General features: G+C 33.2%; 1 protein-coding gene and 1 long non-coding RNA gene across 2 annotated transcripts; one reads left to right on the forward strand and one right to left on the reverse strand.

Annotated features, from left to right (window-relative positions):
* Positions 1–1184: 1184 nt before the first annotated feature.
* On the forward strand, positions 1185–9370 carry LOC132720428 (uncharacterized). The gene is made up of 2 exons (XR_009624345.1): positions 1185–1531; positions 5882–9370. It is a non-coding gene; the product is annotated as an uncharacterized LOC132720428 (long non-coding RNA).
* Positions 9371–9744: 374 nt separating this feature from the next.
* LOC132720427 (uncharacterized) lies at positions 9745–11904 on the reverse strand. The gene has a single exon (XM_060704571.1). The coding sequence runs from the start codon at positions 11819–11821 to the stop codon at positions 10190–10192; it is 1632 nt and encodes a 543-aa protein (XP_060560554.1). The 5' UTR covers positions 11822–11904; the 3' UTR covers positions 9745–10189.
* Positions 11905–13310: the final 1406 nt, after the last annotated feature.

The raw sequence follows: 13310 nt of genomic DNA on the forward strand, positions 1-13310 counted from the left end.
TCGTCCGTTAAGGTACAAACATTGCTTTCGCTATCAGATCTAGGTCCTGGACATGTCAACAGCCATGCCCATACTGCGAACAGATAAATCGCTGTACAGCAGCCAATTAGAGCGTGCTGTAATATGTGTCAATAATGAAGGTAAAGATAGGATTGATAGGGGATATTTTGCTAGCAAAGGGCTTGCCTTTCAAGCCGTTTAGAGCCCAAAATGGGATCAATCACCCTCGTGCCCTTCCTCCTGGTCGCTGCCTGATTCGTAGAGCCACTTCCCTCGCCTTCTGTCTGAAAATCGGCAGCTGCTCGGCCGTCCAACGTTCTTCAAACCTACTTCCGATGCCCTGTGTCTCTCAACGACGTACCCGCACAAAGGGAAAGAGAGCTAATTTCTTTTTTTACTTTGAACCATTCATAAATGGAAGTGTGGTAAATGTAGTAAGGAATCTGAAATGACAGCGGACACCATGATCATATGGTCACATTGTCCGACTACAAAACCCAAAGGACCCCGGTCCCTCTCATACTTAAATCACTGTCGTTCAATCTGAAGCTGAGTCTTTTTGTGTTAATTTTTTTTAATGGAGTAATTTCTGGATCACTTTTAAATTATGTTATCCACCAAAATATAAAATTATTGACTGTGTTGTTATGGTTAATTTTTATAGCGAGTTTTTCCTTTAGGTTGCCGGTGGCAACATATCACGCAAACCGGGTGACTTACAATTCACCCAGCGAAAAACGAGAATTACAGCGAGGGCTTTGCTGATTGAGCAATTTTGCTGCTCAATAACTATTCAGGAAGAACAGCATTCATTTAAGGCTGAGACAAAAAATGTCCCAGGGTTTCTTCTACTTTTTAAAACTTATTTATTTAAGCTAGTACTTCTTAACATGTCTAATAATTTTCAGTCAATCGCTGACTATACCAGAATCATAAGTGATTTTTTTTTAAGTTATGACAAAGGGGTGTTTAATTGTTAATTTTGCCCTTTTATGACTTTTTCATGAGTACAAATTTCACGGATTTTATATTGGTTGCACGTTTGTGTACTTGATTCTAACTTTACAAATAATGTGAGTAATTGTATAAATAAATACTAAAACAATAAATCCTTAATATTGCTGAAGATTTTTTTTGGTGTTTCACTCGTATACGATTAAAGGAAGATAAAAACATGAGTCATGTAGAATGACGTAAACTAACTACATGTAGTACGAACAAAGACTAACAGGAGTTACTCCCCTTAGTATCGTATCGCACAAAAGGACAAAGTACAGTCAACTTTGTAAAGCGAAGTAAACAACTATGACACACTTAAAAGTTAAAGACGTTTAAATATAAACTGAATAATATTTAGGGAAATTTCGTAATGTTATTAGGGTTTTTTTCATAGCAGTGTATTTTTACATTACATAATAATTGACGACATCGGTTAGATTGACAGAAAAGTACTATAATCTACGAGATAAATATATAGGAAAAGGGAAAAATAGAAGAGCAAGGACAAAGAGAATAGTTACTATATACAAGGGTAAGTTAAACTTTAAAACTTTAAGTATCTCGTTGTTAACATGATTTTGTATGACAGTCAAAATGTCGTATATCCTTTATTAATATAACTAATTAAGTCTATTATTTTAAACTTGATTTTGTACTATTTTGATATGGTGATATAATATGTATTAAGTCAAATATATGTCGTATATATGTGAAAGTGAATGTAAGTCACGTGGACCATGTAATAAATGTCCTTTTTGTAATAAATCGTTTTAGCTAGATAGATAATTAATTGAAGACATTAGCTACATGTATATTGCATTCAGAAAGTTTCAAAAACAATGTATCTTCTCTCTATATATATATACGTACTTGTTTAAGTCTAATTTAAAGAAAATTATGAAACGAGACGGCGTTTAATTACTAAGATAGTATTTGGTATTGGAATGCTAGATATTATCATTTATTTAATTACTTAGATAGTTTATAATTACATAGATGATATTTTATTGTCAGTTACATAAGACAGCTGTTTTGTGCCATTGTCTCTTTCATAACATAATTTAGTATTCTATCTTCGAATTGTTGCTCTTTGTTTATACAGAATTTATTTTAGTTAGATTGTGTAGGAAACTATAAGCTATAGCACACTTTCAAATCCATTCCTTGAACCAACCAGTACTGAGCAATGAGTGTAAAGTTTCTTTCTTAAGGCAACAACGACTTGCCCTTGACGGGGTTTGAACCCATGCGGCTAGCTATTGTTACTCTTAAAGGGCTGCTAAAACTTTGTCGCCAATGTCGGTAGAATTATTTCAGTCAGGTTTTGTTTAAGTTACCGAGTATATGCCAGGCATTTCCTCTTGAACGAAGTCAGTTCTCGGTTGGTCAGTCTAGAAGTCCGCCAGAAGTAACATGCGCGGAATAAGCTGATTTGGCAGGCGGGGGGGGGGGGGGGGGGGGCAAGTGCCCTTAAAGGCAAATAATTATTTCGCTTATATAATTATGTATGAGAAGTTTATGATGTACATGTGAAATGAAAAACAAATATAGTTCAATATTGTGAACAGCTGATAAAACAGTGTATAGATGATGATATCGGTGTATACCAGCCAATGTGTCTATTGTCTGATGTCGAATGAATATACAACAGCTGTACGTGTATATGTTACTATCATTTTCTAACTTTTAAACAGGAAATTGTTTTTAAAACTACTAGTTGACACTCCGTTTTGAATACAAGTGTATGTGACATCTTGAAGGAGCCTTTTGTGTGAGCTTACTTTGGTTTGATCATTACCGGGTTTCTTCTTAAAACTTGAGCTCAATTTTGTTCCTACTTAAGATTCGGTAAAGCTGATGAACTAAAACTTAACGTACATGGGGTAACATGCCACTCAAAAAGAAAGCGATTTTTGTCAGCAGATTTATAAATCTGTTGACGAAATTTGTGTGAATGCATTTTAATGTTATTTAATCCACTTACAATCTATCTCATTGCACTTCATGGTTTTGAGTTTTCACAAAGGAGTATCTGATTTAAGTCTAACAGTTTATGTGGGGGTATATTGTAGTGGAAGGATTGGTACGATAATATACTTTACTAATCTAAACGAGATTATTTATCCGGTACCCCAACGACGTTATATAATCCATTGCTTTGATTTTTGAACCGTTTAAGGACATGAATGGTCCGGGGTCCGTACTCTCAGTGTCTGAAAGAACGGATGGACCCTTATTAACCTAGAACACACTCGAAACAGTTAACTGAAATTCTACGGGTCTTCTAACATTGAGCTACCAATTAAGGGAGTAGACTGCGCGGATGTACAGGCTAACTTGACTGCGCTGTGATCTGAAGTACATTTTCGTCTAATTGTTATTCATTATATACAATACGAAAAGGTTCGTAAATGACATACAAACGACGTGATTTGCATAAAATTAACTTAAAACTAGGCTTCATGTAAACGTTTTGTTCTAAATAGTGTAGCTATGATAAAACTTTATTCTGTTCAGTTAAAAGTGATGATGCTGTTTTAAAACAAAGCAAAGAAAAATATCCAAAGTAGTGAAACTGGCTCAAGTGGAAGATATAAGCTTTTAGACGCACTTTCGCAAACAGTAATAAGCAAATCGAGGTTTACTTTCCTGCTCACTTGATACTGTTACTGAATACAAAAAAAAAACATGTGCATTTTAACCTTTATCCGGACGCATATCTTCTCCCGATTAAGCTTGAATGAAAACTGTACCTATAAACCTAGAAAACCTGTCTTGGTCTTCGTTCCTTGTTCATGTCCATTTTGTTCTGCAGTTGGTTTATTCAATGATGTAACGGTCTACTGGTCAGCAATTTATGTTTTCGACAGTCCAATTACGTCGTGTAATTAACACATAGTTGATAATTGTAAGCACATGTAAGACAACCAATTAAGTGCTGTCAAAAGTATTCTCAGTTTGCCCATGCTAGTAATTAGATGACGGAGATGAACAATAAATGCCTTACTCTGTATATTGATTATTGAGTAAGTATAGTAATTGTTGACTTGACCAGAGGGGTTCTTAACATTCAAAAGGTGTTAAAAGTGTTAAAAGGTTTGGGTTGTCAACATTTAGTCAGAAGGATTTTAGATTTTATACTGTGTACTTTTCAAGTTCTTCAAGTTTACTTTACGATAAGCTTCGGATAATCAAAGTCGACAGGTACATTGCATTTTTTCAGTATTTTATTCGTTTAGTTCAACTTAAGACTTCGTTTCTTAAGAATCTGCTGTAAACTTGTAAGGCCCGAAAGCTAGGTTAGAAATATAAGTCTTCTCGTGTACATATACTTAACATTCTTCATACGCATGCCAGGTAGAAATTTAACTACTTTACAAGTTAGCTGGTACAAGATATTATATTTTAGTCCCAGAATATACGTTTTGCTCTGTTGTTGCTTTTTTTATATATATGATTCTAATTTCTAGTAACTACCCTTGCCGCCGCCGGTCCTTGCTGGACCCGTGTTGTATGCCAGCTGTGGCGTCTTGCTGTCAATCGGTTGTCGTAAAGGCCATTCCTGCGTCTCTAAGATGCGAAGGCTTGTCGGCACGTCCTGATAAAATGCTTACAAGCAGCTCTCTGTATGGCAACACCCTCCTGAATTAATCACAACGGGTTAAACAGACATCACTTGTACTAAGGTTGACTTGTACTTGACTTGCCTCCCCGTGTGCCTTTTTCTCTCGTAAGAGATTGGAGAAAAAACGTATTGTGTGAAGTGTCTATTGTAAATATTGTTTCTGTTCCCTATATAAAGCCTAATTTTGAGATTTATTGTATAAACATCTCACGTTTTAGGTTGATATGCTCATTAACTTGTATGCGTGCTAATCAGTGCTAATTGATAAACCGTATATGGCCCTGATCAGACACCATAGTATTTTCTGATGACAATGATATGTCATATATATTAAACTGATATACTATATAACAATAGCATTTATAGTGTACTAAAGGTTGAAATATTTGATATGATGAACCGTAAATTACAAGCTACGATACACTTCTCTTATGAGACACGGACAATAAATTGATATATGACACTAAAATGTTGTATTGTGATATTGTACGGAAATATTTCATATCCAGTTCATGTTTATATGTTTTGAAAAAAACACAACTTTTTCATTGCTTGTAATTATGTAGGTGTCACGTATAGTTGTAATAGTTATATATTGATGTGTACCAAGTTTCTCCTCGAATCTGTCATTGGCAGTAACTGTTGTATTGGCAATACTTATCATTCCAAAATATCTCTAGAAACACGTTTGTTTACTGCCGACTTAAAAACTAAAAATATATGTGCGATTTCTCGTTTCATGTAATATGGATGTAAAGGATCAAAATATGAATTATAGACAACATACCTATACTATATAATATTATGTCTTCCTTATTTGTTACTTAAAATGTACTGAATGTTATAATTTTTATAATTGCTTGTAATATGTCTATTTTTGTTTAAGGTCTTGTTGAAAATAAGATTTTGCATTATATGTGTTATATTTGATGCTTTGATGTATTGTCTTAAGGTACCTTCGTTAAATATAGAGTTAATTATTATTATCATTTCAAAATAAATCCGCACAAGTAGGGTCACCTCGAGATGGCGTTGTTCTTGTAGAACGGTGATGGTATCCATCAACACCAGGAATGTCAGTCAGCAGGTATCCAGACAGCCTCTCTATCGTTTATTTTCAATGACTTTCGGAAGCACAGACAACTCTCCCGTGTGTGTTTCACCTAAATTAGGTGCTACATAGCACATACTGAATTATTCAATAATTCATGATATTTGCAGTTTACTTTTTTATTTACACATTTTTATCAATTTCAGAACAAGAATGCACGGTTGGGAGAGACTATCAAATCTGTGTGGTATTGGTTGCAAGGTGTTGTGGACGTCATGGGGTAACGAAGACAAGACTTATGATTCTGTGAATAAAGATGACACTGACACAGCTGACCTACACGAACCCGTGACGTCAGAACCAATGAAACCAATCTGGTCAGACATAAATATAACAGCGCCTATTGTCAGAAATAAGTCCGGAAGTGTTGGCAACATTAAGATTGGTTCTAGCGCGGGATACGAAAAGCTTTCTACAGACGGACTTAAACAGAGTGCCAGTCTTGCGAAACTAAATGAAAAACGAAACAGTAAATCGGACGTGACAGTCGGTGCCATGGCTCCAGCATTCAGTAAAACTTTACTTAAAGAAGATAAAAGTTTAAGCAGCAGTAGAGCAAGCCTGGCGGAAGAAACTTTGGAAGTTCACGAGTTAGTGACTACTGTCTGAACTAACTAATCACATAATGGATAATAATTCCTGTGATATAATGGAGCTTTTATCAAATTTATAGACAGGGATTTTTTTCTGGAATTCCTTTATATAGTTCTACATTGACAGTGGTATAACATTACAAAGTGCTAAGTATTAAAAGTTATGGTGCTTGTAACTAATGTTAAGGGAAAAAGTGACTACAATGTAGAATTGAGAAATTGCTCTTCCCTCGTAAACGCGCCGAACCTTAATAAATTATGCATGTTTATTACATTAGCGCATTTATGAATGAGGAACATCATTTATGTCTTTATATAGTTTGACAATATCGACATTTTTATAAGATATTATGTGAACTTAGAACTTGTACATTTTGATTGAAGGAAACTCTGAAAGATAAGACAAATTGTCTAAAATAATGTCATACCAACTGATGGTTAAAAAAATCAAGTTCCTAATGCACCTGGCATTTTTAAAGTAGATGTAATAACGAGAATTCTGGGAGACATTGCAATATTTCCAAGTATGTCACTGATATACTACACTTGTTAAGAATTCTATGCCATGCTCATTAGTAATGCATTTCATTTTATTGTTTATAGTCAAAGGATACTAAGATTAAGTTTTATAATCATTTGTTATTCGACTGGATGGATGGTTCCAAAGCAAGAGTTTGTGACTAGGCTAACAGTTTGGTTATCATACGCGATAACTCCCTTAAATACCTAAATTTATGTTTATAAAGTAACGCAGGAAGCAATAGATTTTTTTCTCGGTATTCACACATATGTACACTTGTACTAATGTTATGTACAAAACAATTAAACATAATGTAGGAATAAGCATGCATTGAAATGTAGTTCGTACGCTCTTATCTCTTGAAATAGCGTCACGTTGGTCACTTGAAATAGCGTCACGTAGGTTAGAAAAAAAACAGACAGGTTCATGCTGATTGAAAAGAACAACGCGTTGAAATGAACAAAGTTCGTGTGCTCATAGTGAATTGAACAAATTCGTCTTGTGACAACGAAATGAACAAATTGAACACATTTTTTTCTTGAACGTCTTCACATATTGAACTAAACAAATTCTTCTTCTTTGTTGAAATGACTGATGGAGGCGTGGAGGCGAACATGTACATGTGTTGTTTACAAGTTTGCTTTGAAAAAACAGGATTGGTCTGCTTGTGTAACTTTTATTTTTGTATGAAATGAAATATATTGTTTCATTTTACTTTGCCAAAATGATATAAAATTCATGTGCAATAAAATGTTTAAATTAGATAGTGTACTGTAAATAATGTATTATATTATATTGTACTAACTTTAGCTAACAGCCAGTATTTGATATTAGTGCAAATGTAAACAAGAAGATACTTGATTAGCTAAACATTATTTTAATCGTTCCAAATTGTTTTAATGTTGTTTTTTTTTATATTTATTTTACTGACTTCAGTTGTCATTCTTAGTGATCAACATCATCTAGAGTCAAAACTCATATTTCATTTATGATATATACACACCTGTTATATTACATTATTTTAATCAGCATTCTTATACTTTCTTGATTTCGTTTCTGGATAAATCTTGTCGTCTCATTTTATATAATGGTTTTATAATTAAGTTGTTGATGATAAAAAATGAACATATTCTTTGCAACAAAAAAGAATCAAGCACAACCTCGAGGAGAATAGCAGACGTGTCACGTTCGGATTTTAGCCTCCAGTCTCTAACTACAAGATGATGTCTGATTGTTAGAGATGTTGCTGAAGATATGTTTTATTGATTTCACCATACGGTCATTTTTGTAATTATATTATAGAACTTATCTGTAAATGACGTGGGCTTAATGTTCTGTAAATATAGACGATCCTCTATTCTCATTTTTTTCTTGCTTTGTCAGTCAAGAATTCAGGAACTTTGTTTGTTTCTGAAGGGTAAATCATTGATGTTTGAAATTGTCAGACGTATATTAGTATTATATAATATTAAGTTATCATTACTGGTTGTAAGGTACTCAATGAGTCATTATAATTTTGATACAGTTATATTAATTTTTATATAATTTGGTATATTGATATCTTCCTAACATAAGATAAAACGCTGTGTTCATAGATAACCTATTTACCTTTCATCTGATGCGATTCATTTGTACGTGAAAACGGACACGATTTTCAAACGAAAAAGAAAATTTGGACCTACTCAGTACAATATTTTTATGAAATGATATAGGAAAATTAGCCCATAATTGTTTGAGTACTTAAATATGGTACGTTAAGTTCACAGAAATAAATATTTAATCCACGTTATGTAAATCATGTAAAATATTGTTGAAATGGTGAGCAGATGTTATGGTAATCGATCGGGAATAAAATTGCTCAGTAAAGTATTATTATATCATATATCAGATGATTCAATAGGCATTATTTATCACTTTTAACATGTTACTCATTCACTGGATACATGAATCATTGTTCTGTAGGATTATTATAGCAGACGACACCCGAGTGTCTACCATAAATACTGTTTACTGTATTTTCTTCTTGAATAATTCAGGATATTATCAAGCTCTTGTCATATATGGTCTCTGTAAGGAATTACTTGTCGAATGAGGTCAAGATGAGGTGTCATCCACTTTTGACACAGTCTTAAACATTTTTTTGATAAAACTCTTTCTTCCACTTTTATTACGAAATTAAACTTTTGTCATTAATAATACTAATCTCTTGTCAATAACATTATTAGAAAATGTTTGTTCTTCAAATAGAGTCAAAAGCAAGTAAACGAGTATATTTACATACCGAGCCCGTTTTCTTTTAACCTTCTTGTCCTTACCGATATTATATACCCCTCTAATATTTATTTTAGAGTTATTGAAGATACAAATCGTTTACCTCCTTAAATGTAAAAACTGATCTTGCATTATATCGATACGTAATCATTACTTTTTTGTTTTCACTTTGTCACGATTGAAGGTGTTCACATTTTGTATTTCAAACTGACACTCAAAATCATAAGATAAGCAGTTTTTCTCTCTCTTTTTTTAAATAAATGCGCTCTATGCCGACACATACTGTCAGTAAAGTAGGAAAATTATCTATGAATCACATTTTAAAATAGTTAACCAATATACGAGCATTTTGCTGTTTTGAACAAACATGTAAGGACTGAGATAATTTGTTTTAGAATTGTGTCATTTTTATGAAAATCATTACTCTAGTGTTTTCGTTTTTCCAGTTGCGAATTTTATACATAACATAGCTTCTTGTGAAGAATTTAATAGCAAACGTGGTAAACTAAATGTTTTCCAGTTTGTAAAAAACATTAAAATATTTTTTTTTTCTTTTTCACTTTTGATGTTTCAGTTTTAAGAAATACTTTTAACGAACAATATTTTATTCAAATTTACAAAAAGTTAGTTTACAGTTCATTTTAGACCAGTAATTTTATCTGCATGTTGTTATACATTTTCCCCCATGTGATTTGTTATAAAACAACTATTGATCATTGTGTATATATATTGAAAACTGTGTTGTTAATAACTGAATAAAATTTATTTTCTAAAATCATGAGTTTGTTATTACATTTCAATGTAAACAGTTGACTTCACGGTCGCTGCTTTATTTTTAAAAGCTGTATACTTTTCGTGAAGACACTGATGGGTCAATTTATGCTTTCAACGCATCACTGTTAAATATTTGTAGCAAATATAATGTGCCTTTAACTGTCATCTTATGAGAAATGCACTAAACGAGTACAGTCATATTCGTGTGACTTTATGAACACTTACTGTCAAGACTCTGGCCTTTTTTAACAATAATGGTCCGTAGGTAAAGATATCCCACAAAGCCATTCATCTGTCTAAACCATGCTAAGGGAATTTTCGGTGTCACTTGCTATAGGGAATGCCTTAGTCGGTTGTTCAGTGTCACTACAGGCTTCAGCTCTTCTTATTTTCAGAATCAGGCAATTAGTTTTCGTTCTAAGATTAGCTGATTCTACTATGAGAGATTTGATATCTACAACAGAACCAGTTCTGAAAACTGTATAATTTGAATCATCAATAAGTTTACAATCACCCCTTTCAGCATCCAGACCATCTGGATCTTGATCAGTATTTTTAACAACATTTTCCCCGTCTATTCGGTATATTATTGCTTTAGGAGTAGTATCCAAGTCTTTGAAGGCGGTTGATTTCTGTATGACTGAACCACGAACTATCAAGATTGCTTCATAATTTACGCTGTCAGTTTCTAACAGCACCGTCATCCCGTCTTCAAATTCCTGAACATCACTAGCAAGAACTGATCTCCAAAGTTGCTGTATTGATGATGTAGCGTAGAGAGAATTCTCTTTAAGATAACTAACCAACATCTCAATGTGAAGATAAGCCTCGTTCTGAATGTAAACATGACCGAGGCGTTTGAACGAATCGCGAAATGAACGTATTTCTTTATTGAATGTTTCCAGTTGTTTTGGAAATGATTCGAGAATGTTCCTTACCAATTCCTTACTCACTTGTATAACCTGACAGTTTGTCAAAGCTTTGATAGTAACAGGCGATGTTTTCCCATCACTTATCAAGGTAATTTCAGTGAAAACAAACGGGTCCTTTTCATTTGTTATAGACCGTGTGTTGATAATTTTGGAACCGTGAACAATTTCGATGTCACCTTTTAATACTATATATACAGCCGTTAATGGGTCATTTTCTAAAATGATAATCGACTTACAAGGATATAATGTTACAATATTCTTGTCAAAGGATAATATTAATTTCTTTATCATTTCCTCCGTCCAGTCATCTAACAAATGTATGTGTTTTAATGTTTGAAGAGCAAGTCGACGATACACTCTTCCACTGTCTACCGAACTTCCGGTGGGCAAGTAACGTCTTTGTATAAACCAATCAATCATATCAAGACTTTCTGTATGCTCTTGGAATATTTCATATGTAGCTTGTTTGGGTAATTTTACGACGGTTACGTCTGATACAGCAACAATATTTGCCGTCACTGGAATATCAAATAGCAATGAAACTTCACCAAAAACTTCACCAGGGGATAGAGTAGACAAAACTTCACTTTTATCAGACGTTAAAACATTCACTTTGCCCGTCAATAATACGAATATTGCATTTCCTGTAGCAGATTTTCTCAAAATCGAATTATTTGAGCAAATTAAAAGTTTTTGACCATATTTAAAAATTATATCGTAGACCTTTGAACATGAATAACCAATTGTCGACAAGAGGAATCTCTGAATGCTCTCTTCTGCAAAACTTAGTTCCTCTTCGAGCAGTTGTAAACCGGCAGTATCTAGGTCGATATCTGATTTTACAGGAAGTTGTACAGAGTCTTTTACAAATTTGTTATCTTGTTCTAACGAGTCCTCGTCACTGTTAAGATCTGTGCTGGTTTCCATTTTATCCTCTTTGTACTCATCTGTATTTGCAGCCTTCGACTTACCGGACAGGTTTCCAGTTATCGCCATTTTTAAAAAATGGTTATCTGCATAATGACGTCATCAACGTCGTTAACCGCGTTCACAAATTCTGCTATACAGTAATATATGTATTATGCCGAGGGGGTAATTTGCAAGTTCGCATCTTTCTCTTTGGCAAGACAGTAAAAAATCGATTTTGTTATTCAGTTGTTAAAATTAGATATATTTTACATAAACTACAAACAGTTTATATCCAAAGGTAGACTATTTAAAAAAATATCTTTTTAAAATGAAAATAACAGGCTACAGTAGAGATACACATGTAGATAAACAGTCCTAGATCTACTTATTTTTTTATACAGAATCAATATTAAAATGAGAAAAATAGGATGAACCCAGCATGTATTTTTGCATGGTATTCAACAATAATAATTTTATGGTAAACATATATTTCTTGGATAGGCCCTACGTATTATTGTATTATATCCAACAGTATCGTATATAGGCCTACATGTTTAAACACTGGTTTTAATTAATTGCAAAATTTAGGCTACAAAAACGCAAAAGAAAGAAACTTACTTTATGAAATAACACAACATTTAGACCAGTTAGAATCAATTTTCTATAACAATTTGCTAGTTTATCCTTATTTGTTATAGATTCTACATTATACTGAACAACTCAGCTTTGTCATGTTGTAATAACTAAAATTAATTCAGCTGTTTTATTTATAAGATCTAAGATAATTTAAATATTTCATATTGTTAAAACTGAGATAATTTGAGCATTTTTACATGGTAAAATCTGCGATTTAAAAAAAAAGAAGAAAAAAGATAAATTCAGCTAATCGAGATAACTTCAGCTTTTTCACATTGTAAATACTGACATAAATTCAGATACTTTATATTGTAAAATACTGAGATAAATTCAACAATTTCATACTGTAAAAATATGACATAGGACAAGCAGGATAACATATATTTCAAGTTTTCTCTAATCAGTAGGTACTTAATTGATGTCAATGCATGAAGGTATATAATGTACTGTACATGTATTTCCATAGATTAGAAGCGTACGCAGTAAATACAAGTAGCCTAAAAATGGTAAAAAAATCCGCTTTTTATGCTCTTTTTCTAAAACGTAACTTCCTACTAGAGGTATGTGAAGTTGGCTTGTACATTGTACATCGTAGTTCAGCTAGTAATTCGCCAATATTTGAATTACTAGCTAGTAGATCGGTATTCAGCGTGTAGTTCGGAACAAATACACCAGCATACACAATATTTGAATTACTAGCTAGTAGATCGGTATTCAGCGTGTAGTTCGGAACAAATACACCAGCATACACAATATTTGAATTACTAGCTAGTAGATCGGTATTCAGCGTGTAGTTCGGACCAGACACACTAACATACATAATATTTGAATTACTAGCTAGTAGATGGGTATTCAGCGTGTAGTTCGGAACAAACCCACTAGCATACATAATATTTGAATTACTAGCTAGTAGATGGGTACTCAGCGTGTAGTTCAGACC

Source organism: Ruditapes philippinarum, unplaced genomic scaffold (assembly GCF_026571515.1).
Source record: "Ruditapes philippinarum isolate M1 unplaced genomic scaffold, ASM2657151v2 ctg1599_1_1_1_1, whole genome shotgun sequence".
Lineage (NCBI taxonomy): Eukaryota > Metazoa > Mollusca > Bivalvia > Venerida > Veneridae > Ruditapes > Ruditapes philippinarum.